Raw genomic sequence first — 25,424 nt, 5'->3', positions numbered from 1 at the left:
TTCTTCTTTATATGTTCGCACATTTTTCGCTGAGCAAGAGTGAGCAATTGTGAATGTGTCGGACTGGTAAGGCTTTACATTCCAAAACAACATCAGCGGCAGCATGTATAGCGTCACAGTGCAGTAACCCGAGCTCCTTAAAGAATCGCAATCTCATCTCACTACATGGCATCTCTTCATCATGGGAACGCCGTCATTCAAGCCCGGAGTAGGCTCTGTACTCGCAAATCAGTTTGTACTCTGGAATGGTTCGTACGACCACTCGCCGGCTAGTTAGGAAATCCAGACTCAGCTCCCTAGCCCCGCTTCTTATATTATGAACGTCTTATACCTAAGTATAAGGCGGTTTGTAACACCCCTGTCCATAAAATAGTGAACTGCGAGTATTCGCCAGGAGCTCGTGGCAGTTCTATATTTGCCGTCTTCCCTTGGCTTCACCAATGTTGCATCGAGTTGCCCTTCTATCAAGCACGGCCCTGATCATTTGGCCCTGGCGTTGTCCCCAAGAGCACCGACGCATTCATCCTCGGCTCCAAGTGGCGATAAGTCGCGGCTGAACGCGATCTCTTCCGCTGGTCGTCGTTTAGCGCGCCGAATGGTCCTTGCGCATTCCGTGCTTGCGATGCCTATCGATGAGCGCGGCCGCGAGGGAGCCGAATCTGCTTAAGTGAGCGTCATGCGCAGAAGCTCGCTTCACAACAGTATTCTTCGCCCGAAAGAACTGCCTCTGTCGGTGACGCGCCTTTCGGGCGACCACCTGGACTGCCGCGAGTTCAAGGGCGGCGCGCTAACAGCGCTCCTCACGCTAGCGAAACTGGTGGGACGAGTCGGATAAGGTAGCGGAAAATTTGGCCTCGCTTTCTCCAGGATTTCATAAGAGACCTTGCGAATCGCGGGGCACGAGTGCCTCCCTGGCTCGTACGAGATTTTGGCGAAGCCGCTTGTGTACGCGGATTCGACTTTCCCATACAATCCGCAATCGGTTAACTCGACGCCGGTATGTAACACCAGGAGGCCCTATAGTTCAGCGCTCCCCGAGCCTCGTCAACAACGGCTGCAGTTCAACTATTGTAACATCGACATTTATTTTGCTCTTTTGCCGAACGGGACCCGGGCGCCGACATTGATACATCGGTGTTTTTGTTCGTTTCGACGTTCAGCAATATATTATACTCGCTGCTTCTAATCCTGACACGTACGCTCTGAAATGCACCAGAAATGCCAATAAAGAAAGCTGTAGGAAACAAAGTCGTGCTCGTAATTTCGCTATATTTAGCAAGCATTCGTTTTGATTCTAGTATAGTAGTAGCGCGTGCTAGCTGGTGGAATATCAGTTAAAGGATTAAGACAGCGCAAAAGGACATGGCAAGGCAGAAAGATGGGACACTACGAGCGCTAACTTACAGCTGAAGGATCCTGTGATACCCCGCAACGGACACTCCAGGCTGTTCTCATGTTCAAACCGAGCATATACACTACGTTTTCCTTTCTCGTCCTGAACGCAAAATCAGAAATCAGCAAAGATAAACAGTTTGAACGTGACCTCTCAAAGCTCACACGCGAACAGCCAAAAAACTGCTGTGTCAAGACGCGTTACGAAAAGCGCTCAATATACTAAAACTGAACGCAGTTACAGTGCAATCATCTTTTTCTGCTGTTTAGATATAAAGGTTCCTTTTTCGCCGAAAAACGGAGGCATGGTCACATATAGATCGGGCCCCAACCTTTAAATCTCAGCCGCCTCCATAACTTCCCTTTTGTCGTTGCCTCTTTGCGCTATGTATAACCGGTGTCGTCTCGCAAGTGGCGACGACACCTGCAAGCCTTTTGCAATGCGTGGACAGGTGGGCGCCATTGGTGCACGCAAGAAAGGCTGCGTGCTCTGTCATTCAGGCAACCGTCTGTCTGGCCGGGATGTGCTCCGTCACAGTTATTCGTACGCAGTTAAGAAAGCCGAGGGCGCACGGCCTCAACTGCTTAGGGTGTTTGGTTGGTCATTCTATATTTGTGCTGTTACCTGCACAGATTCTCCTGCTAAGTCGGGCATTTTTGAGATGCGGAGAGCGCCGCGCGCCCACAGTGTTTACTTGCCATCATTTTTATGTTGCGCGAGATGCAGTGAACATTGAGCAAAAACTCCAGCTGATTCCCTCTACTCGCTGGCTCATCTTTGGTGCAAGCATAAACTTGCGTCTTCCGTATTCCAAAGGTTTTTCAGAAGTGACTCAGCCACAGCGCAAAGTAGTGCATAAAGTAGTAGTGTATGAAGCGGGGAAGCCCGCTTTATACAGCGAAGCTTCATATGGCTAAGGTCCCTTGTATTTTTCGTGTCCGTACGTCTGAAATAAAGCAAAAAGGTGAGCGTGTGCCGACCCTGGAGATAGTGCAATAACGGGCCGACCCGCGGCGGAGGTGAAGCAGGCTTCAAGCACTCCGTCCCTAATAATAATGATAATAAATAATAATAAATGAAATCAATCAATCAAGATGCAGTGGTTAAAGTCGATGGGCATACTGAAATCGTTTGTGAACAGCACATGAACTCGCGAGCAGGAGGCGTTGCCATATACGCAAAGGTCAAAATGTATGTACAACCATACACCCTTGACTCGCAAGAGGACAGTGCCACCGACTGTGGGGACGTCTGTGCCGTACAAACCAAAGACGGAATTGTCATTTACACTGTGTATATATCTCCAGGCTGTCGGGATATGGGGGGATGCCAACGGCCCTCTGCCTCCCACAGGATTCCCAGAAGGCACACCCCAGTGCGATATCGAGAAGTTCATGAGCACGCACTTTGCATGGGTTAGCCGTGATGACGCTACCCCTGTGATGATCGTTGGAGACTTCAATGTGGACATTTCAGAACCAGACAAGAAATGGTTCACTCAGTTTGTGCTAGAAGAGTTTGGTTTGAAGTACCACACCAATCCAAGTCGCTTAACTGCTCAACAACGGTCGTGCATAGATTTAACTTTGGCCAAGATTCTGTCTAAGGTTGTAACCGAACCAGTCAGTGTATAACACAGTAATCACAAAGCTATGGTCACTGCAGCATAATCTCTTGGAATTGGGACCTTCTTTGTGCATATGTTAACATTATCCTGCGAAAATTCAGTAAAATTTTCAACAGTTGCATGTTGACTAATTTGATCCGTTACGCGGTACCAAAAAGTTTTCCAGTTGGTTAGTCTGCTGTAACGCTTGATATTATTATGCATGCTAGGGTGATTTACAAGGATGAGAAAATGGTCACTTCCGCGCGTTTCCACGTCTGTTGTCCATCCCACTCCATTCACTAGATCTTGGAAACACAGGGTAACATCTATGCAGCTTGAATAATTATATCCACGAAGAAATGTTGGCGATCCATCGTTTAAAACAGTCAAGTTGCATTTGTCTATGGCGCACTCAATAGCGTTACCACGTGCATCACAGCGATTACTGCCCCATATAATGTTGTGTGCATTAAAGTCTCCACATATAAAAAGATTAGAGTGAGCTATTTTGAAGATATCCACTAGCGTTTCTACTGAGATACGGCCTGAAGGTTGTAGATATAGATTAATCACTGTTATGCACAGCTTACCAAAGGATACTTTACATGCGACGAATTCCGGAAAGTCTGAATCACTTGAGTGAATTTGATAAGATGGCAAGTCCTTTCTGACGCACAGGAGCGCTCTGCTAACAGCACCCTGGCGAGACGACTTGTATATCACATAATTCGAGAGGCGAAAATCGTCACTGATTCCCGCCTCTTGAATGCAAAGTATCGGAAATTTGTATTGCACAAGTAGTTTTCGAAAGTCAGCACACTTCCTTCGAAGACTGTTGGCATTCCACTGAAATATGGAGACATTTTTGAAGTGGTTATTCATGTACTGCTTGCCGCAGGGTTGGTCCGGATTGTTGACACAATAGTGCTTCCAGAGGCAACAAGGCTTTCACTTCCTGTAGGTTGTTTGCTTCTGGCAGAGCAGATAGGATTGCCATAAGAGCTGCGAAAAGCATCGGCAAAATCAGTTGCGTCACCGATGCGGTGGTATGGTCGCTATTAACTAGCGTTACTGCTGCAGGAGGCACGTAAGGTCGCTGAGAATGATGTGTGCGAACATGGGAGCTTTCTGGTGTATTACTTTCTGCCTGTTGTTTCGTGGGTTTCCGCAGCATTGACGCATAAGTCGGGGCGCTTGACTGTGATCCTCTTGATTGATCTCTTGATTGCACTCTGGGTGGTTTTCTTGATGAATATGTTGTTGGTTCTCTTGGATGTGGTGGTTTCGGTGCCCGCTGAGGCTGGTGGCCTTGCACTGGATGAACAATCTCAAGGTTTGGGGAGGGTTCATTGCGGCGTGGTTCCCTTCCATGGATGAGTTCATGTCGACGCATTTGTGCCGCAGCCTTGTTCTGTGGGCAGCCTGAGTTGGAGGCAGCATGGTTCCCCGCACAGTTCGCACACTTAGGCTGAAGGAGGGACTTGCATTCCTTGTGGTCAAGATCTTCTGAGCAGACTTTGCATCTACGTGTGCTGCGGCAGCTTTTCGCCATGTGCCCAAATCGCTGGCAATTATAGCAGCGACGTGCTGGTCCTAGATATTCCTCGACTGGATGACTGGTGAAGCCTAAGTAAATTCTTCCTGGAATCGGGCGATCATCTCTGAAAGTCAGAATTACCGTGTGAAGTGGATGCGACGTCACTGCTCCATCTTCCTGGCGGTAATACTTTATCTGCCTGCGCGCCGATACAACCCTAGCATCTTTCAAGAAGTCTAGGAGTTGCTCGTCTGTATATTGCAGAGGCACATGTTTTACCTTTCCTACGTTTCGCGTGTATGGCTCGGGGATGAAGGGCTTGACTTCTAGGCCACCTACACTTGAGAGCATCAGAAGGCGTTTTGCGGATGCTATGGAAGCAACGCTGACACTGAAACTTCCATCTCTGGTCGTCCGGAAGGACTGCACTTTTTCTTTGGCAGCGGAAACTATTCCAGCAGACACTCGGTTAGGGTTCACCTGCCAAAAAGTAGTACCTTCGTTTGTTGGGCGAAAGACAATTGGGATGCCTTCTGCTCGTTTTTTCTTGTACGTGACCAAAGTAAACGGTTCATCCTCACCCATATCTTTTTCATCACTTAGATCATAATTCGATGTTTTATCGTCGTCGTTGTCCTCTAGGCGAGGTTTCTTGCTCTCGAGTTCACCGTCACTCATTACTCCTGAATTCGGCGAAGTTGTTTCCGAGTTGTGAAAAACCAAACGCGCCGGTTTTATGAAGCTTTGTGACGCCTGCAAGCCCCCAGGCTTTACATTACGACCTGTAGTATCATTCATATGGCTTGCAGCACTTGGACGAGCATAAGGCTCATGGCGATGTTCTCGGCTGCCGACCACCGTAGTGGCAGGGTAATAGCCAAGTGCTCAAAGATTAAACCTCATTAAGCGGGTACGACGTTTCTTCTTTGCCTGCTTAATGAGGTTTAACTACATCGCAATATCCATTTCGGCTATGTTCATAGCGTTGCTGGAAGAATTTATCATGAATCTATGCAGCGAAGAGCGCGACCGAGCACAAATCCCATTGTTTAGTTGTATATGAGTGATCAGCTACATATTTGCGAGTGTTAACTATACAGGTGCAAATCAGGACGATGCACTGGTTTTCCTTGGCTGTAGTATATGCCTTGTTCCCCCCCCCCCACCTTTTTTTATCTCTCTCTCTCTCTCTCTCTCTTGAGGTTGTTGAACTGCCATCTCTTGCCTTTTGAGTCTCTGGTTTTCCTCACCACATCGTTCTTCGGTGAAGCGTATAAAGGTTTATTTTAATGAAACGCATGCATTGCTACAAATTCATAGAGAGAGAGAAAGAGAAAGAGAGAGAAAATATTGAAGGCAGCGAAGTCAGGCAAGCGCACGTTAGGTTTACTAACCAATGCAGGGAAAATGGAGTTAGGGGATGAAAAAAAAAGAAAGAAGATAAAACAGGGAGGGTGTCATTTCATCCGGAGGTGCACATCTAAACTGTAGCCACTCATTAAGGTCTATCGACTTCAGGAACTGCATGCAGTAATGCACATATTGCTTTCTGGGCTTGTGAGCAATGTGGCCATGGTTCAAGTAATTTTGTGACCGTGAATGCATCTTGAATCCAGATGATCTAACGGTAGTACGGAGTAGAAGGTGCTGGTCGTCATAGTGCGGGCAGATGCAGTGGAAATAGCTAGATGTTCGATCGACTCCTCACACCCGCAGCTGTCGCAGGAAGGCGTGTCACTTATCCAAAAGAGGAACGAATAGTTCATTGTGAATGCCGCACACAGCCACAAGCGACATAATAATGTTACATCGCAGCATGAGAGGCCTTCTGGTAGCTGGAGCTTCATAGAAGGGTCGAAAAATTATAGGCGACAGTTCGAGAGACGAGGGTTGTTCTATACAGCCAGGGTGGTGTTACGAGCTCGTGATCTCAGTTCTTTTGCAACTTCTGTTCTAGACAGAGGTATCCCAACCGCCTGGGCAGTGTCGTGGGTGGACCGAGCGGAAATCAGTCCATTGCGGCATCGTTGGCAATGATCTCGCTGGAGCGCTTCGAGAGGGGGCGAATGGAAAGCCTATGACGTCAGCTATAGCTCCTGAGTCGCTATATTGTATAACGATCTATTTCATTTTCAAGCCTTCTTTTATTATCATCCGTTGCACCGAGTGGCCGATCCCGTCAATAACGGAGCCACGGCTTCGCACGTGTCAATGAAGAACGACAGATAGAATCAAAAATGAAGTTCACATGAATTGACTGTCGGGGCTACTCGGTTCATGATGAATAACTTGCTGCGGTGGCTTGAGATTTCCGTCTAACAAACTTCCGTGATAGCTTTAAACAATCTCGTTAATAGATAATTTCGAAATATATCGATTGTTTTAACCAAGACGATCCGATTTTCTCGAAGACTAGTGCACTGAAAATAACGATGCCTCTTTCTTTTTTCTTTTTTGCACCACATTATTCGCGCCAACGGACATGGGCAAATGGTAACTGACACTGATGAATTAGCTGCTTATCTAACCTTCAGTAATAAACACTTAAATTATTCATTTAAGGCACGTGTTGCTATTGTGATACTCAAGCCGATTAGTGATCACGTCATGTTCGTTTAGTAGGAATCCTGACGCAAGTATAAGCTCCGAGAAATTATTTCCCAAGTTTTCGGAGATAAAAAAATGCGTGCTTCGTTGACTGCCAAATTACCGTCAACGGTGTCACAAGAACGGCGGACTTGTGCTCGAGAGAAAGCAAGAAAGAAAAGAGAGAGAGAGAGAGAGAAGTGAAGACAGGAGGAGAGGGGATCATTGTTTGTATTTACTTAGACACTGTAGACGCCTTTAACATAACAATATGTTAAGCAACCTGTTTTCCATAATTTTTACCCCCTCCTCTCCTTTCTTTCTCTTGTCCCGAAGAAATAAAATTAAACAGAGCAAGTATATCGACCTTGTTTTCTCTTCATGTGGCAGAAGCTTTACGAGGGATGATATCGTATTATTATTATTATTATTATTATTATTATTATTATTATTATTATTATTATTATTATTATTATTATTATTATTATTATTATTATTATTATTATTGCCATAATAAAAGGTAAACGGCAAGCGAATACGGCGCAAGCTGTATTCGCTACGTATACTCCCGTCCAATTATGCACATATTAAATCACGAGTAGGAGTAAAAAAAAGTGCGTTTAAATAAGCAAGGCGTCGTCATATTCGCCAATCGTGAGAAACTCATCTGCCGTTCCCACGTCAGCAGCAACCTCGACTTGTCCCTGCTTGCACTGGAGAGCACGTACGAACAAAATCGTAACTCTCAGCCGCAGCCGTCGGACGGCCAACCTATACACAGGGAGAGTAGTAAACTTTAAGGCTCGGGTGCCGCGGTCGAGCGTTCCCAAGGCTCGTTGTTTTTTCTCCTCCGATGAGCATTCCTCAGCGACGCGTTCGGCTCGCTCGATGCGGGTCGCGCGCCGTCGTCGTTCTCGGTATAGGAGCACGTTGCGACACGGCCGGCGACCAAGGAGAAGGGAGAAACTGGAAGGAAAATCGCTTGTTTACTAGCTGCCGGCGGCAACACTGTGACGTCAGCTTCTGGGTCATCGACTTCGGTGCGCTTCGGAGCCATTCTATCACAGCTGACAAGCCGACCGAACCCTGGCGCCGAACACTCCGAAGACCGATGGTTCCGACGACGTGTCCGTAGCTGCGCGCCTTGACAGCGACGGCGCGCTCTCTCTTCTCGGCTTAGCGGTTTCGAGTCGCGCGCGGCGCAGAGAGTGTCTCATTACTCTAACGCGCTGAGAGGGATCAAAACCTCGCAACTCTCGCTCGCAAAGCTGCGCCGATGTACTCTGTAGCGCGTGCTCTTATTGGCTGATGCGCGTGCGGGCGGGAGAGATGAATGCTTCGTGCATGGCGGCGTCGCTGCATGCTTATGCTTGCCTGTAATAGCTGAGCAATCGTGCAGACGCAAAAACAAGGTGCAGGGAACGGTGAACAACGAAATGATTGCTAATCATCCGACTATCTTTTTTTTCTTTTTCCCGAGGAAAGTGAGAACAAAATAATTTTATTAGAATGTCAAATTGTGTAAATTTGCTGGCGTTCGTTCAATTGGACCACCTGCATTATGATGTGCTCCATACTTTCAGGAGTTCAGACCATCGAAATAACTCACTCTCTCTCTCTCTCTCTCTCTCTCTCTCTCTCTCTCAGACCATCGAAATAACAGCGATATTTTTTTTTATTTCTCTTTCTTTTGCTCGTGATGCATTTCCCGTTTCGCCCCGTGTTTTGGTCTGTCTCTTCGTCTCTTCAATGGCCATGCACTGATCGTAAGCGTTCTCGTTTTTATTGCTGTAAATGCAATAAGTCTGTCGCAGTGTCATTACTGAAGCAAACGTACAACATGGAACAGCCGGCATTTTTAAAGGTAACGAGGGCTGTATATCTATTCCAGATTGTAGTTATTAGATTGTAGATTATAAATTGTAGTAAAAAGTACCTCGGCTCCTCGATTTCTTTTTTTATAGATTAAGTAGAATTTAACAACAAAAAGTTGAAAAAAAAGGTAACGCTGCCACAACGCAGAGTTTATTTAGTTCTTCATTTATTAGTGCCCTCAAGGTAAAACATAGATTAGAGAGTTGTCTAACAATTCGCCGAATTTGAGAATTTGCAACAGCAGCAAAAACAGCAATCTTATAACAGTGTTTAAAGCATAGAAGAACAGAAAACAGAATATGCCGCTAGTTCTAATAAATTACGAATGGTAGAGTGAAAGGATGAAGCATCGCTGATTGCGGCGCAGGGAAGGCCGCGCCACTCACAGCATGCGCGAGGAGTAAATGAATCGGAAAAGGCTTTTGTTTTACATATTACAATGCCTACTTCATTTCTGTGACCAAATCGTGAGGATATGTATGGAGAAGAGAGAGAAATATGTTTTAATGTGATGCTGAGGCAGAACGAGCAGGTTATGACGTAAATGTTCGATGATGAAAAATTTCATAAAACAGACATAGTGGTGCAACTTTACGCCGTGTTGAGAGTAGTTTTTGGCTTAAGTTATGTTTCATATTTGTTACACTAGCTTTACGTGGATAGTTAAAAAGATGAACTAGGCAGATTTGTTCTGAATCATTTCTAATCGGTTAATTAATATCCAACTAGCTTCTCCGCCGCAACACAAGCTCTCGATACACTTACTAACATCTAAACTATTACGAACAACATTTGTTCACCATAATGTTGGGAAAATTATCGATGACGTGCCCTGGGCAGCCAATCGGATAGCTGGCCCTGTATACTGACGTGATATGGTCAAATCGCGTCACTTGGTCACAAACGATTGGCGTGCTGCGATCGGTAGCGATGTACCTTTTTAAAACCTTATAATAAATTACACGCTTTACGTGGAGAGCTTAGTTGCGTCAATTAAAGTTCAGAAGGACCTACTCTAACGACTCAGTACGTTTGTACAAAATCGTCAAAATCGTTTCAGAGTCCCTTTAACGTGTTCTCGAGATTCTTTGTTAAGCTCCAAGTTTCTGCCCCATGTGTTAGCACGTGTAGAATGCAATGATTGTGCACTTTTCTTTTCAACGACAGTGGTAAGCTCCCAGTCAGGATTACGCAATGCCTGCCGTATGCACTCCAGCGCAATTTTAGTCTTCTATAAATTTCTTTGTCATGATCAGGGTCCCCTGTGAGTAATTGACCTAGATAAACGTACTCCTTTACAGACTCTAGAGGCTGACTGGCGATCCTGAATTCTTGTTCCCTTGCCAGGCTATTGAACATTATCTTTGTCTTCTGCATATTAATCTTCAACCCCACTCTTACACTTTCTCGGTTAAGCTCCTTAATCATTTGTTGTAATTCGTCCCCATTATTGCTGAATAGGACAATGTCATCTGCAAACCGAAGGTTGCTGAGATATTCGCCGCTGATCCTCACTCCTAAGCCTTCCCAGTCTAAGAGCTGGAATACTTCTTCTAAGCATGCAGTGAATAGCATTGGAGAGATTGTGTCTCCTTGCCTGACCCCTTTCTTGATACGTAACTTTCTACTTTTCTTGCGAAGAACCAAGGTTGCTGTGCAATCCTTGTAGATATTTGCCAAGATATTCACGTATGCCTCCTGTACTCCTTGATTACTCAATGCTGCTATGACTGCTGGTATCTCTACTGAATCGGATGTATTTTCATGATCTATGAAAGCCATATAGAGAGGTTGATTGTACTCCGCAGATTTCTCGATCACCTGATTGATGACGTAGATATGATCCATCGTAGAAACTCTCTTCTGAAGCCAGCCTGTTCTCTTGGTTCCTCTTATATACTCTTATATCTTATAACCTCTTACATCGACGCAACTCCCAGCCCGATGGAGGCAAGTGGCTCCTGGTTGTATCTCGGACTTTGCGTTCCGATATTTGCGTTCCGATATTGCGATATTTGCGACTTTGCGTTCCGATACCGATGAAGTTTTCTTTTCTTATCTTTTATGCCGCCAGTATGCCCTACGTCATCAACTACTTGAAAAGATTGAGGCTTGTGTCCTGGATGGCAGGTGCCAAGGCCCGTGCGTCCGGTGTCTAATGTCAGGCGGTCGACCTGGATGGTAGCTCAGGCTGCGCAAGTAGCGTGCGCGGTGGAGGGCGCTTACCGAGTGACTGTGACGATCGAGATAATTCATTGCCTCCCTCGTCCGTAGCTACCGACAGCAGCCGTCAATACCGCTGTGAAACAGCGTACGTGGATGAGAACGAATAATTACCGCCTCCACAACGCAATGAAGCTCGACATGGTGCAGCTTCGCTATGGGTCAGTGACCGCTCGCGCAATAACATTCATATCGCGCCACGGTGCCTATGCGCAGTGCTTAACCTACATCTTATGGCTTCTGTATTTACAAAACCATCGTAGTCTAGAGCGGTTCTCAAAAACCGACGCGCCGACCAATAATGGCAGCGAACATATTAGCGATGGCGTTTAGCCATCGATTGGTCTTACGAGCGGTGATCTTTGTGAATAGAGCCCCTGGAACTCGATTCACAGCAAAGTATACGCGTGCAGTATGTCCGGGATATACAGCCTATCGCAAAAAGTAAGGGCTGGTGGACCATTGCCGGCAACAGCTGACTGGCCTTCACTTTTTTGCGATAGGATGTAGACTTCAAGTTACTTTCGAGGTTCACACGCAGTTGTAAGATTGTTTTGTTTAAGCGCCTTCACGGAGTGTGTTCGTTCTTGATTCCAGATGTTCTCCTTCCTTCCTGTTTCAGGTCCGAGGGCTGTAAGGACGGCCCTTGTGACGCTGCTCTTGGGAAGACCGTTGTGATCCGGTACGTGCTCAGTCACTTGTTAAGACCTTTTCCACCCGCGTATTGCAAAACTATCATGGATAAGTCCGTAAGAAAAGTATTGCCGACACCTAAGCGCACGAAGGCGCACGCCATTTTTCTTCTTGAGAGAGAGAGAGAGAAAAACGAAGAGGGATACGCCAACTACTTATTTCTTTTAGTGTTATGACATCTACCCGTGAAAAAACAAGGCATGCGACACCCGGCACAAATGTACACCGTGTTCACCCGCGCATATGGTAAATGTACCGGTGTCCTTTATTACAGATTTCGTCGAAATTTATTTGCTGCTGTGCTACAGTGGCCATGACTTTGTACTGTTGAGCACGAGGTTGAAAGTGTTCCTATGGAGGCGGAATACAAAAACGGCCGTGTGCGGATATTTGGGTGTACGTTACAGAACTCCATGTGGTCAAAACTAATCCGGAGCCCTCCACTGAGCACAGCTGTAAGTGTGGGACGTTAAACCCCGTCAGTTACTATTACTACGTTTTCAAAGTTTCTTCCAGAAAGAGGTTTGCGATGTGCTCTTTTTATCCTGACTCTCGTGTATTACTATCAGTGCATGTTGCGAAGATGCTGAGTGATTCAGTAATTAGTTAAAGGCGCGTTTTCACACTTTAAATTACTCGGGTGCGTGTTGCGTTGAAGGAAGTCGAATTAATGAAAATTTTCACAACGCGAAGTGGGCGATCATTGTGTTCATGCCAGCAGCACAATTTTTAGAAAGTTTTGGACGACTTGGAAGAGCGCGCGCCGTGGTAAAGCGTGGTTTCCAGGGCGATAGAGTGTTCGTGTAGCCTTTGGAGACTGATGCCACTTGATGACGTTGCTTCGACTGCCAATAGGTGACTTGTGTACGCTTTCATGCGAATAGTAACTTCTCACTCGTGCAGTCACATTTTAGTTAACCCTTTCTTAGCCGGCTTGCCGGTGTCCGATCGCAGTCGGGGAACACCAAAGCGCTCTTGCCGCTACTCGCACTGAACGCCGGGCCCAAATTGCTTTGAGTTTCATTGAGACAAAAAGACATGTCGTTTGCTTTTTTTTTTCGCATACTTTATTCTGAAGTTATCGTAACCACCGAATAAGAATCATTGCGCAGAACGCACCGACAATCATGGTTAATTCGTCGGCAGCCGTTTTTTTTTTTTTTTTTTTCCTTCCATTGCACTTCGAACTTCAATTTGGCGCAAGTTGGCTGCACAGACATCATGATTGGTGCAAAAGTGGCTGCAGCGCATTTAAGTATGTTACACTTTTAGATAAGTACTGTTGTCACACAGCCAGCGGTGTAGCCAGAAATGTTTTTCAAGGAAGGGGGTGTGGTACAAAGCACGGAGGTTGCCACGGCAACCGTCTCTTTATTAGGCTCATTGATATATTATCGGCGGGCTCGAACGCCGGCTACTGAGCCAACGGTCTTAGGGTGCGTAAATGAAGTTTTGTAAATACGGGCCCTCAACTATTTTGCAGTAATACGGGATCCATCAGAATTCAGCGTTCCCTGGTGGTCTCCTTCCTAAAGGCTGACAAAGCCCATGCTGTTAGCCACAGCTTGTAATTGTGGCCTAAATGCTGTTTAGCTTCGTTGACCTAACGAGAACTGCGGCATATCATTAGGATTACATGGCGGACGGGCTAACACACGAAAGCACGGGATAACGAAAATAGGGTGCACGTTCGGGATTTATACATGGCTATCCACGATTACCAATGACCTTTCAATGGCTCTAAGAAATAAAAATAAAGTTTCAAAATATTACATCAATGTTGCCTTTTAAGTCGCATATTACGACTGTGGTACGTGCCACTCTTCGTCTTCGTTCAGGGGATTCTGTAAGACGTTTGTATACGAGGCATCAGGCGCTTAACCGACAAGCGCCGGCTCATCGAGAAGCGTACTGCGCAAGAAATCCCAACCGAAGACAGATTTTAAGGCACTGTCACGCTATAGAAAGAGTTGGCCAACATTGTCCGCTGACATATGTTAGCGGTCGGCGGCCCTGCCGCACCGCAAGAACAACTCTTCGGTAAAATGTTTTCGAACTTGTGGCAATCGCAGGCGACTTGTTTGCAAATATTTGGGCTAGAACCATGTCATCTTGAAAAATAAGACATGTTGAAAACATAGCGGCGCCCTTCGAAGGTGGAGACTCTCACTGTGGTAATTACTTTACTGTCGTTTTTGAAAAGTGCTTTGTGCTCACGCAGACATAAATAAATAAATAAATAAATAAATAAATAAATAAATAAATAAATAAATAAATAAATAAATAAATAAATAAATAAAAAGAAGTTATACAGATCCTCGCACACTGTGGGAATCGGTGTTATGCGAATCACTTAGCAGGTAGCTGGCTCTCGAGCACCGTTTGGAATTCTTCCAAGAGTTACCAGATGAACCAACGTGTTTGTGCAAAGCAAGGAGTTGTGTTTGACGCACGCCTGCCTGTGTGTGTCGACAGAAGCAAGACGACGCTGACGACGATAGTATGATGGCGATGACGTGACGGCATTTCTTTTTTTGTTACGCCGGGAAGAGACGTTACAACCTCTTCCGTTCCGACCTGGGCCAATCCCGAAGGCGGCGCAGTCTAGCACATCGTCTCAAAGTGTTAGCTGCAACGAGGCAAGAATGATAGAAAATAACGCGCTCCCGCTCGTGATGCAAGGGAAAGAGTGGTAAGCAAGTGGTACGTCTGTAGCCGAATGGAAACAAGAGCGCGCGCAAACGCACTAGCTTATGGTATGTGACGTCACGCACGCGGCAGTTGCTTCAAAGCTCTAGTTGGCGTTGGCATGAGCGAAACATGCTTGTAATTGTGGCCTAACACTGAGAGCATCGGGCTTGTGTGCTCGGCATCGGAGGTTCAATCACACCATCGGACACTTGAATGTTCCTTTTATAAACCGAGGCGAGACCTACCTACCTACCAGTCGGGTAAGAGGTTGACCGCATGCGACAAGTTCGGCCAGGAGCAACGACGGGCGTGTGAACCGTGCAGACTAGGCCGGTGAACATATAGGGGTGAACACAGAGACAAACACAGTGTTGGACAAACACAGTGTTGTACACGTTCCTCTAAAACAGGAACGTTCCTCGTTCCTTCCCAATCTTGAAACGAGTTCCCGTTACAAGATCCTTTAATGCGAAAGAAACGCGGTCCAGTTACTCTTCAAACATTGGAACGTCTCGTTACATTAACGTTACATTTGATTTTTAAAAAATTAAATAATAGTGTCGAGTAATTCTGGGGAGAAATAGAGTGAGCAATTTAAAACTCACATCGAACTAGGTATATTATACGAATTTGAACATCGCCGGCAGCAGATTATCTGCAGATAAAAAAATTCAGAGCCCTTCCCCTGTCGAGGAAATGGGAGTAAGCGAAGCTTGTGGCAAGACGACGCAATCGCAGGCGTTCCCTTCGTTCGCCCTAAACACAGGGTCGGCGGCGCTTCGCTGACGTTTGGCCTCAAAATCGCGCTCCCGCAACTCGGGGTCCGCGGCTTTTCGCTGACGTTTCGCCTAGACTAGCCCTCACGCTAGAATCGGACGACAAGCTTCGCTTACCCCCATTTTCTCGACAGGGGGAGGGCTGGTGATTTTGTCTCTCTGGGTCCCACATGTGACAAGGGTAGTTCCAAGGGCGCATTACAGGTCCTCGAGCCCACAGGGGCATGTGCCATCGAGCTTGGACCCTTCCTGCACTATCACCAGGATCGGCCCACTTTTTAGCGTGACACCACCACCACCGCCGACACTGGTGAGCCTATAAAGCTTCGCTTAAAATAATTCCAAGAAGCGCTCCTAGACGGAATTTTTCAGGGAGCACCGGACATACTCCAGACATGTCTAACTGCAACTTTGGTGCTCGCCTATTACAAGTGCAACACATATGGCAGTTCCCACTTCGGTCTGCAAATGCGCAGTCAGGATACTGCGCTTCAGATGTGCAAATAGAAAGCTACTCACACGCACCAATATAACTAAATTTCTTGCACGAGAAACCGCATCGAAAGGAACAATACATAGGTGTTTTATGAATGCTGATTCAATGTTGCAGTAAAATTTCACCGTAGTCACGTGACAGGCAAGCGGTAGTTCTTTGCGCCTCACGCGGTTGCCCATCGGCCCTGCATAATGTGCTGTGTACGTGCGTGTTTCTGTTCAATGCCGTGGAACGTTTACAGAAGGAACGACGTTCCCTCTGCCGTTCCTTCTTAAACCTAACGAGTTACCGTTACAGTTCCACCGACCCTTAACGGCACGGTGGCGTTCCTCCCAAAAGGAACTAGTTCCAGGAACGCCGTTCCGTACAAAACTGCTACATACCTACCACAATGTGCCTGGGATGAGCCAAAGAATGCTCATTAAACAAAATAAAGCGTTAGGAGACAAATTGATCGTAAAATGTTATTTCATAGTACAAGAGCGCTCCACGATCAGCAACTCTAGCAGCGCTACCTTCGGGACACATGAAGGAACTTGTAGAGAGCTGATAGATTGGTTCCGTCGCTGGAACAGAATTAACATGCATCGAGCGACGAGAGATTGAACGTCGATAAAGCTAAACCCAGCTGTTTTAGCGGAAATTCGATGAGCCCGCTGCGAAAGGAAGTGACGGCAAGCTTGAAGCAGTAAGTGATCTTCCCAAGAACAACCTCTTTGCGATGCACACAACGTCGTCTTCGTCAGCTACAGTATATACTGACTGTTGTGGTCTAGAAATATATCTACAGGCGCCACCAATTTCTGAGTCTGCTTGGCGCACAAAACCCCCAAGCATGCGCGATCGCGTGGTTGGCGCAACCGGTTGAACATTGCCGTAGGAGCATGGGTTCCTATCCCCTGTGGCGGAGGTGGGCATTTTTTTTTTTTCGCCACATGGTGACAGTGAAACTCAGGATGAGGAAATGGAGTGATAACGACGACGGCGTAACGGAACGAAAGGACACAGCAAATTGAGAATACAGGTTTCAATTGATGTCGCAATAATAGCATCCGGTTCGCTACTTTGCGCTGTGGGAGGGGAAATAAAAAACATGTCAATGGCAGCAGGAGGACGACAGCTGACCGGTGGGCGCACAGGGAACCATGCTGCACACTCACACCGGCGTCCGGCTGCGATGCCTTTTGTGGAGCGTGGACTTTGACCAACACGTTGGGAAACTATAGGCGAACATGTCTTGACAATGTCGGAGCCGTGCTTTCGTTTTTATGCAGTGTCAGTAGACTGTGTGAGCGCTGCAAAAAAATTCTCCTCAGGCCCGCATAGACAAATATTTCCGTAAGCCTTTGCTGTTTCCGTCGCCAGTAGGTCTGGCTACTTGCAATTATACGCCATTGTAGAACACGTAACGATAATGTGCTTGAAATAATTTTGCCCATACACGTCAAGAGAATTCACCGACTGGAAGTTCCGCATGCCAGTTGAATCACGAGCAAGCTGAGAGCGTACCAGCGGCTGACTATAGAGTGAAGCGAGTCGCTGGCCAGCAAAAGAGATGCGCGCAGTGTGGCCGCGTGGCTGCGCGCACGGTTTCTGCGCTGTTCGAATTCGTGCGTGCTCAGATGAACCTACCGCAAACAGAATGCCGGCAGGGATTTGCTTCCGCAATATAGTCGTGTGCAAACAGTGCGCGAACGCTGAGGATGATCGTGGCAATAATCCCACGCGAACGAGAGCGGCGGGCCGATTGGATCCGTTCCCCTATAGCCCCCTCTCAATAAGCTCGTGCAAATAGAAATCCTCGAGGAGGCGCGGGATGTAAACATCCCTCATTGTGGCTGTGGGAGCAAGAATGAAAGCTGCAAGGTGTACGCATCTCCTTGAAAATGCAAGTCATTTTTTGCGCTGATTTTCGAATGAATGCGAACGATATCAACATTGCTTCCACACGCGTGGTTTCAATCGTGATGAAAGTTTGCGGCGAAATAAGTTTGTAATTGTGCTGAAAAACGAAAAAAAAGAAAAAGAAATATTGTTGTCGCACTTTGCAACCCCTGTACTTTATGGAATACGCAATCTCCTTCTTTCCCTGTGGCGCTTGTTTTGGTCCTGACCTTGAACTACCGTCGCGGCCTGTAAGCCCGTGAGAAGAGCTAGGTGTAGAGACCACCACTAAGCGATGGTTAGCAGAAATTGTAAAGTCGATTGTACATAGCTCGCTATAGCTTTCTAGTAAAGGCTTCTTTATACACGGTTCCGCCTTGCTTCTTTGCTTACACGTGACACGATCAGATTACCAATTTGCCATTGCTTCTTCAAATACACTGAGACATCAGTGAGAAAGTACCATTGAAGAAAAACTGAAATAAACAAACACACTCCTGTTAACCGTTTTTTTTTTTTTTTTTTTTTTTTTAAGAGTCCTTCGGCTGTTTATTTGCTCTCCTCGCTCCTCCTCTTTCCGTTGTAAGTGCGTTGCAGGGCACGCTACTCCCGCGACATTTCTCCATGTACACGGGGATATGTGGGGTACTGTTATTTCCTGTGAACTTGATCTGCTGTACTGCACTATAAACTTTCATTTTCAATAACACTATTCTGTGCTTCCTGGCGCGCATTCATCAGCGATAGGCTGCAGAGAACTGAACCGGATGTGAGAGTTGACAAAGGTGTTGCAGGGACGCTGGAAGCTTTTCAAGGCCTCAAGTACAGCCCCCCCCCCCTCCCCCTCGACCTTATTTTATACACACACTTCACGACTCAACACAGGGTCTTCATTTTCAATTTAAGTGACGCGCCTATCTGCATAAATTTGCTCGGCATATAACTAGGCGTGTGCGGATAGTGATTTTTGAGACCGAATCGAATACGAATCGAATAGTGCCAGAAGCGAATCCATTCGAATATCGAATCACAAATATCGAATCACAATTAATATAAAGCGATGTTCACATCCCAGTATCCTTAAAGTTAGCAAGTTTCTGTCATTACATAGTACGTTATGAAGCGTTGTTTATTAAAAGCACAAATTAAGCATTAGCAAACAGACAGTTCCTTCGCATGCACAGGACTCTTTAGAGAGTGCAAATGATTACTGCACAGCCTGTAAAGTATGGCTACCTAAGTGACGTAGCCTGCTCCACTACGCCAACTCTCATGTTTTATGTCCATACTATATGTCCGCGGGGGTGAAAGCCTACCGTACGTTTTCTCTCATGTTATCTTTATTTGGGCGCAGTTGACGTTGTGAAATAATCGAAAAGTATTCAAAAAATATTCGTATTTACGAATAGTAAATTCGATTCCTATTCCTATTCGATTCGAAGACCGAATTGAATAAGCAACAAGTCGATTCGTTATTGGAAAGTTTCGAATATTCGCACACCCCTAGATGTAACCCTCGCGATCAGTGGGCACGGGTGACCTTTCAGGATTCGCCGATGACTCTACTTAGCGGCTTGTAAAGTTTCAGAAGACTCCATTTGCATAATCGAGAGTCGGGCGGAAGCCCGTTTGGTCGGGTTGAAACATGACTAAGAAAGACGTACACCGACCTAATAAAACTTTAAAAGCAAAACGTTTCGGCCGGAAGGAAGCCTTGTTCACGATGGGGCAAAAAAGTAGAAGTGCCTGTTTAAGCAGGTTTAAGCATATGACGCAAGCACCGCGCGTAAGACGCGGAAGGGTTCCTTCGTTTCGATTGAGCGTGTGTCCTGTTGATTGTATCTCGAGGGACTCCAGGTACAAGCGTGACTCCCAGTTTCTCCCCTGGCCGATTAGACTAGAGTTCATCCAGTCAATATTGTGCTTAGTTGTTTCTGCGTGCTCTGTCAAAGCATTCGACGCCACTCTTTTTTTATCCACGTCGTTCTGATTATGGTGCAGCCGCTGTTTAAAGTTGCCGTCACCCCGATGCAGACGCAATCGCAATCCGCACAGGGGATCTGGTAAACAACGCCAGGAAAGGCCTCTTTCGGCAGCTTGTCCTTCCCACTCACGAGTGCGTGCCTCAGTTTGCGCACAGGAACGTGAGCCACCTCAACGTCATATTTACGCAGCCCGCGTGAAAAGGTCTCACTTATCCCTGGCACGTAAGGAATGGGAGCGCGTTTCTTCCGACGGGCACTGGCAGGCTGGAAAGGGGTGAACAAACGGTGTTCCACAGTATTCATGAACGCAGGGGGGTAACCGCTCGTCGAAAGATCCTTCTGGATTGTCTGCACATCGCAATTCAGGTGTTCAGGTTTCGTGCAAACGCTGCTCGCACGGCCCAACAGTCCCGCAACTACTAACCTCTTGTGAGCGTCAGGATGAACAGACATGAAGTTCAGGTACCGGCCAATGTGTGTACTCTTTCTGAAAACCTTTAAAAAAAAGCGCACCAGTGCTCCTTTTTAACAAGACATCCGAAAAAATTACTCGCCATCCCGGCCCTGCGAAAATGGATGTCCAGCGAAGCTGTTGAAAACCACCACTACAACTGTTGAGGGGGGCATGCAATGCTTTATTGCTCAATTATTCCTCCGGCGCATTAGAAGCTAGCAGATTCGCTGTAAAAGGCAGTTTCTGGTCTGCCTCCATCTCCTCCGTCAACTGAATGGAATCCGCTTGATTGTTTAGATGCATGGTGAAAGCTTCCAATGCGCAGCGCTTGATTACGCAACAACAATCGTCAACGTAGCATAGAAGAATTCTTGGTGTTGAGCTAAAAGAAGCGAGCGCGCTACTATCCAACGACTCCATCGTCAGATTCGCAGTGGTCATCGAGACAGAGGCACCCATTAGTGTGCCGTGGACTTGCTTGTAGATGGCCTTATCAAAACAGAAGTAGGTGTTGCCCAGGCATAAATTGAGGAGCCTCTTCAAGTCGGGGACATCAAATGGCGACCTTTCGGGCAGAGCGGGATCGGCGTCGAGAGCAGCAGCACACGCTTCCATGGCCATGTCAGTGGGAATGGAATAGACAACGTCAAACGAACCCATCACCTCGTCATCGTCGAGGGCCAGATCCCGAACTTTTTCAACGATATCGGTGGAGTTGCGCACATGCGTGATGCTTTTTCCAACGAGAGGGGATAATATTCTGTGCAGAAAGCCGGATAGCTTGTACAGGGGGGAACGGCTGAAGTACACTATGGGCCGCAGAGGGACATCCGGTTTATGTATCTTCGGTAAGCCATAAAGCGCAGGGGGCTCACCATTATGGCTAATAAGCGAGTAATAGAGGGACTTGTGCTCAGGAGAAACAAAGTGGAACACATCTGCTAGGAATTCCTGTAGTTCTTTCTGTACCTTCAAGGTAAAGTCTCGGGTGAGCCGGACGTAGGTGTCCTGATCGTCAAGCAGATCCAGTATTTTCCTTTGTAGACGGCCGTATCCAGGAGAACTGTGGCATTCCCCTTGTCAGCAGGGAGAATGACGATCTCAGAGTTGTCACGAAGCCGTTTGACAGCACTGCGTTCCTCAGCAGAAAGCGATGAAGCAAATTTCCGCTGGTGCAACCGAAAGAGGACACCGACGAAATCGTTGCGGGACTCATCATGGTGGCACACACGCTCAATCGAAACGAAGGAACCCTCCCCCCGTCTTACACGTGGTGGGTCACTTTAGACACCCCGAATATCCTTTCGTTCTGAGACCACTACAATGCCGCAGGCGCATGACAACCCCCCGGTTAAACCGGCTATACTCCAACACTTTTTCCTGAGTATAACATTCTGGGGCCGTGGCGGCGGTCTGGACCGAACAGCGCAAAGAACTGCTCGCGCGGTACTGCAGTTTCTGAAGTGCACCGACCTGAGTGACCGTTTGTAGTCCTGATGTGTATCATCCTGCGTGCGCGCAGTGCACAGCGCATACCTTGATCTGTCCCTCTTTCCCTCACCCCGAATGTAGGGTAGCAAACATGACACTCGTCTGGGTGACTTCCCTGCCTTTCATCTCTTCGTCTTATATGTTTTTAAAACACATCAATCGGGCGTGTTATGCTGTGTAATGTGGTCGCTTAAAGTTCGTGTGAACTATGACTTACCACTTTCCAACTTTTATTTTTGTAGCGGGTCTACGTTTCCTATCTCTTGCATGGCTACGCCAAAAGGAGTAACCTCGGCATCACCCATGAGTTCAACATCTGCCACACGCACAATTGATAAAAAATAACACGCACACGAAGGAGGCAGCTCATTCGTGTCTGTGTGCACGTGCGCTTGTGCATTCATGAACTGCATAATTCCAGTTTTATAATTCGGATTACCGTGTATGTTAGGTGTGTGTGTTATCCTGTATGAACATTCCGATTAAGGAGGAAAAAGGAGCTGTCTCGCCAGCCAGCGCGCGGCGTCTGATTCCCATGTGTGCTGGGGGACAATTAGCTAACCTCAAAATAGGAAAGACCTGTGTTTCCGAGTTTTCCGCTGCCGGCGCATTCGTAACTTGAGGGCGGGAAGTTTTATCCACATTCTATCTTCTTTGAAAAGGCTTCAATTAGGGTATAGTAAACAGGACACTCATCTCGTGGACCTCCCTTTGTCTCCTGCTTCTGCACTGCGCTCTTCGTGGTCTTAAGTTACTCCTCGGATAGTGGTATGCGGCAGTATTTTCGGACGAGTGTAAGATAGGAGAGTAACACAGGGCGCAGATGAGAAACAAATTAATGGCTTCCGTACACCGCGTGCGGCGCTCTCCTATAGCAAATTTATAGTTGGAGCTATACTCTGCCTCCGTATAATCTTACGGAGTAAAGATTATAGTAAGAGGCGTTATGCGAAGGCGCGCAATGAAGGGTCGAGAGAAGGGAGTCGTGAGTTGGGACGTTCCACTGAATTACGGTGTTCTAATGTATAGCGATGAGCAAGTAAGCGAAGTTACCGCGCTGCATCAGGCCTTGACAATGACACATGCTCATGCTGGACTTGTTGATCGGCAGAGCGCTCTGCTTCGTCGGCACCTTCGTTGCCGATGATGCCGCAGTGACCCGGGAGCCGCTGAAATTTGATTGCCTGAGCATTTTCAACAGCGCGGCGGTAATATCCTTTGATTTAGAGCAGCAGATCGTGTCACTACGTTTATAGTAATAAAGTGCTAACTTGGGCCCGTTGGTACATGTCTGAAAAAACGCGTGACAGCGCAAAGAACGGGACGTGCAGAGTGCGCTTCGTCTGTCTCAGTCTGCACGTCCCGTTCTTTGCGCTGTTACTCGTTTTTTCAGTCTGTGGTTATAGGCTTCAGAAGATCGTAACCAATGGCTCGCGACAAGCGTGGTAAGTGTTGTGCAACTGACCTAAAACTGTCTTTACAAGCATCGTATTTTTCGCAGTTCGCGCTTAAAATAAATGAAAAAAAAACAGATGTTGATGCGTTATGTAGCGTTGCTTTCTACCAAGCGAGGATTAATGCCGCGGCGTTTTGCAGACAGAGACGAATGTCCGATTGATGAAAGAGCAAAGTAACCACGACAATTTTCAAGCCTTTCCCTGTAAACTTATGTCACGCCAACGAGGCGGTGCATTTCCCAACTTCCAGCTAAAGTATGCACGTTCGTTAGCTTCATGCCTTTTCTTATTTCTTCTTCTTTTTTTTTTTTTTTGCTTCCGAATCACTCCAGTAACATGGGGAAAAAAACGACAGCCAGGCGGTGAGTTCTTGTATTGCCAGGTATTTGAGCGAAGACTTCGATTGTGTCTTAAGAACATCGCAGTAAAGGTAAATATAGCGTTTGTTTGCTTCACCGTGAGATTAACACCAGTTGGTGTATGTGCGTCACCAAAACATGACGAAAGGTCGTCTTGTGTTATCGCATTATTTTTGTCGCTGTCCTCCCGAGGGAGGCAGTAATGTTTGCTTAATTCTTGTTCATGTAATTCACAACAATGCTGCTGAAACACCGCAATAAACATGTGCGATTCCTATATAAGTACGTTGCCGATAAAAGCGAATAACTGGATTTATCTTGTAACCGGGCGCAGTAGAAATAAAATAACAAAGAATTATGTTCATCTCTTGCTGCAAATTGTGGTTCTCACTTTTTACGTACATTTCATTCACTGGTGCCCTCTCACTTAATCCTATTAGATTGGTTTGGGTGCCAGGTCATAAACGATTAGTGAGAGAGAGATAGAGAGAGATACAAGAGATGAGAAAGGCAGGGAGATGAACCGGAAGATAGATATCTAGTTTGCTACCCTGCACTGGGGAAGGGGTAAGGGGAGACAGAAAGATATAAAAAAAAAGATTAGTTATGAATGAAGTAGCAGGTAACCTGGCGAGAGCTGCCCTTAGTGGCCCCATTCTCTCGATTCTTCCTGCGTCAGCTTTCGTAACTGCTTCTAGGTTCAGGAGGCATGCTTTTATGCAAAACTCTTTGAACTCATCATTAAGAAATTTACCTGAGTATAGACGCCTTCGGTTCCCTTGGTGTATAAATTTCTACCGAGTTGGATGAATTATAGATGTTTACACTAAACTGCGTTGTATAGTACCTGTTTTTAACTTTTATATTCATAGACCTGGTCGGGCGGCCATTTTGTGTTAGTGATGAGCCGATAAATTACTTTTTATTATCATTCCGCCGTTTCTCATCATTAAGGAATATTATTTTAGAAGTGCCCTCTCGCAGTATTGGAATGAATCTTTTCATTTCTAATATTCTGTATTTGGGTGCCTCCTTTATAGCACATTGTCATAATGATGTCTGCGCAGCTGTTAAATAACTTTCTATTTGATTCAAGGTGGTTTTTTTTATTATTTAAATTATACTGCAGGGATTATGACCCCAGAAGGAGGGGCAAAGTACACTAGTAAATATGCAAACAAAAGGCTCGAACGATAATACAACATTGCAAGAAAAAAATGATATCTTAGGAAAACAAATAAAACAGCACAAAAAAATTATACCCAGAACGAAGTATTAAGAACGCCAGTTTCAAGTGATTCTGCAGAGTTAATATAATTAAAAGGTATGGCATTCCATTCTCCTATAGTTACGGGGTAAAAAATAAAAATGAATACTAAAAGAGGTTTGTCCTGGCAAAGGTGAGGAGAGAGAGATAGAGGGTGGGAATTACGGGTTTTTCTGGATGCAGAAAGAGTGGGGTATGGGCTGGGATCTGAAGAAAGTTGACGGCTTATTAATGAGTAAAAGAATTTCAGTCGTATTTTTCGCCTCGTTTGAAGAGTGTGAAATCCATTAGTGTGCAGTAAATCGGTTACAGGCACTTCACGGCCGTATTTGGAAAAAAATAAAACAAATGGCTCTTTGTATCCTCACAAGGGCATTAGCGGTAGTGAATGGATCCCAAATTACGCAAGAATATTCCAGTTTGGGTCGAATAAAAGTGGTATAAGCTAATGACTTCACTTCAAGTGATGCCTGTTAAAGCTTACGGCGTAGTAGACGTAGTTTTCTAAAAGCAGGAGAGGCAATGTTGGTAATATGGCTATTCCAGTTTAGGTTGTTTGTGATTGTGATTCCGAGATACTCGTATTCGTTGACTTCCTTGGTAAGTTCCTAATATGTTATATTATTTTACTTTGATTTTATCAATATT

General features: G+C 46.2%; 1 protein-coding gene across 9 annotated transcripts in view; it reads left to right on the top strand.

The window, feature by feature from the left end:
* The window catches only part of LOC119435016 (E3 ubiquitin-protein ligase MARCHF8), a 212,606-nt gene that overhangs the window by 140,627 nt on the left and 46,555 nt on the right, over window positions 1-25,424 (top strand). For 3 of the 9 annotated variants that reach the window (XM_049672563.1, XM_049672561.1, XM_049672553.1), the window contains one exon: window positions 11,846-11,905. The exons of 4 other annotated variants lie outside the window; for them this stretch is intronic. In XM_049672563.1, coding sequence (XP_049528520.1) covers window positions 11,846-11,905 — 60 coding nt within the window. Of the gene's footprint in view, window positions 1-11,845; window positions 11,906-12,190; window positions 12,372-25,424 lie in introns of all 9 variants that reach the window. 2 more of the 9 variants (XM_049672570.1, XM_049672566.1) reach the window with 1 other exon arrangement.

This window comes from Dermacentor silvarum, chromosome 1 (assembly GCF_013339745.2).
Source record: "Dermacentor silvarum isolate Dsil-2018 chromosome 1, BIME_Dsil_1.4, whole genome shotgun sequence".
Lineage (NCBI taxonomy): Eukaryota > Metazoa > Arthropoda > Arachnida > Ixodida > Ixodidae > Dermacentor > Dermacentor silvarum.
The sequence above is the reverse complement of the archived record's forward strand: the minus strand, read 5'-3'. Positions and strand labels throughout refer to the sequence as shown.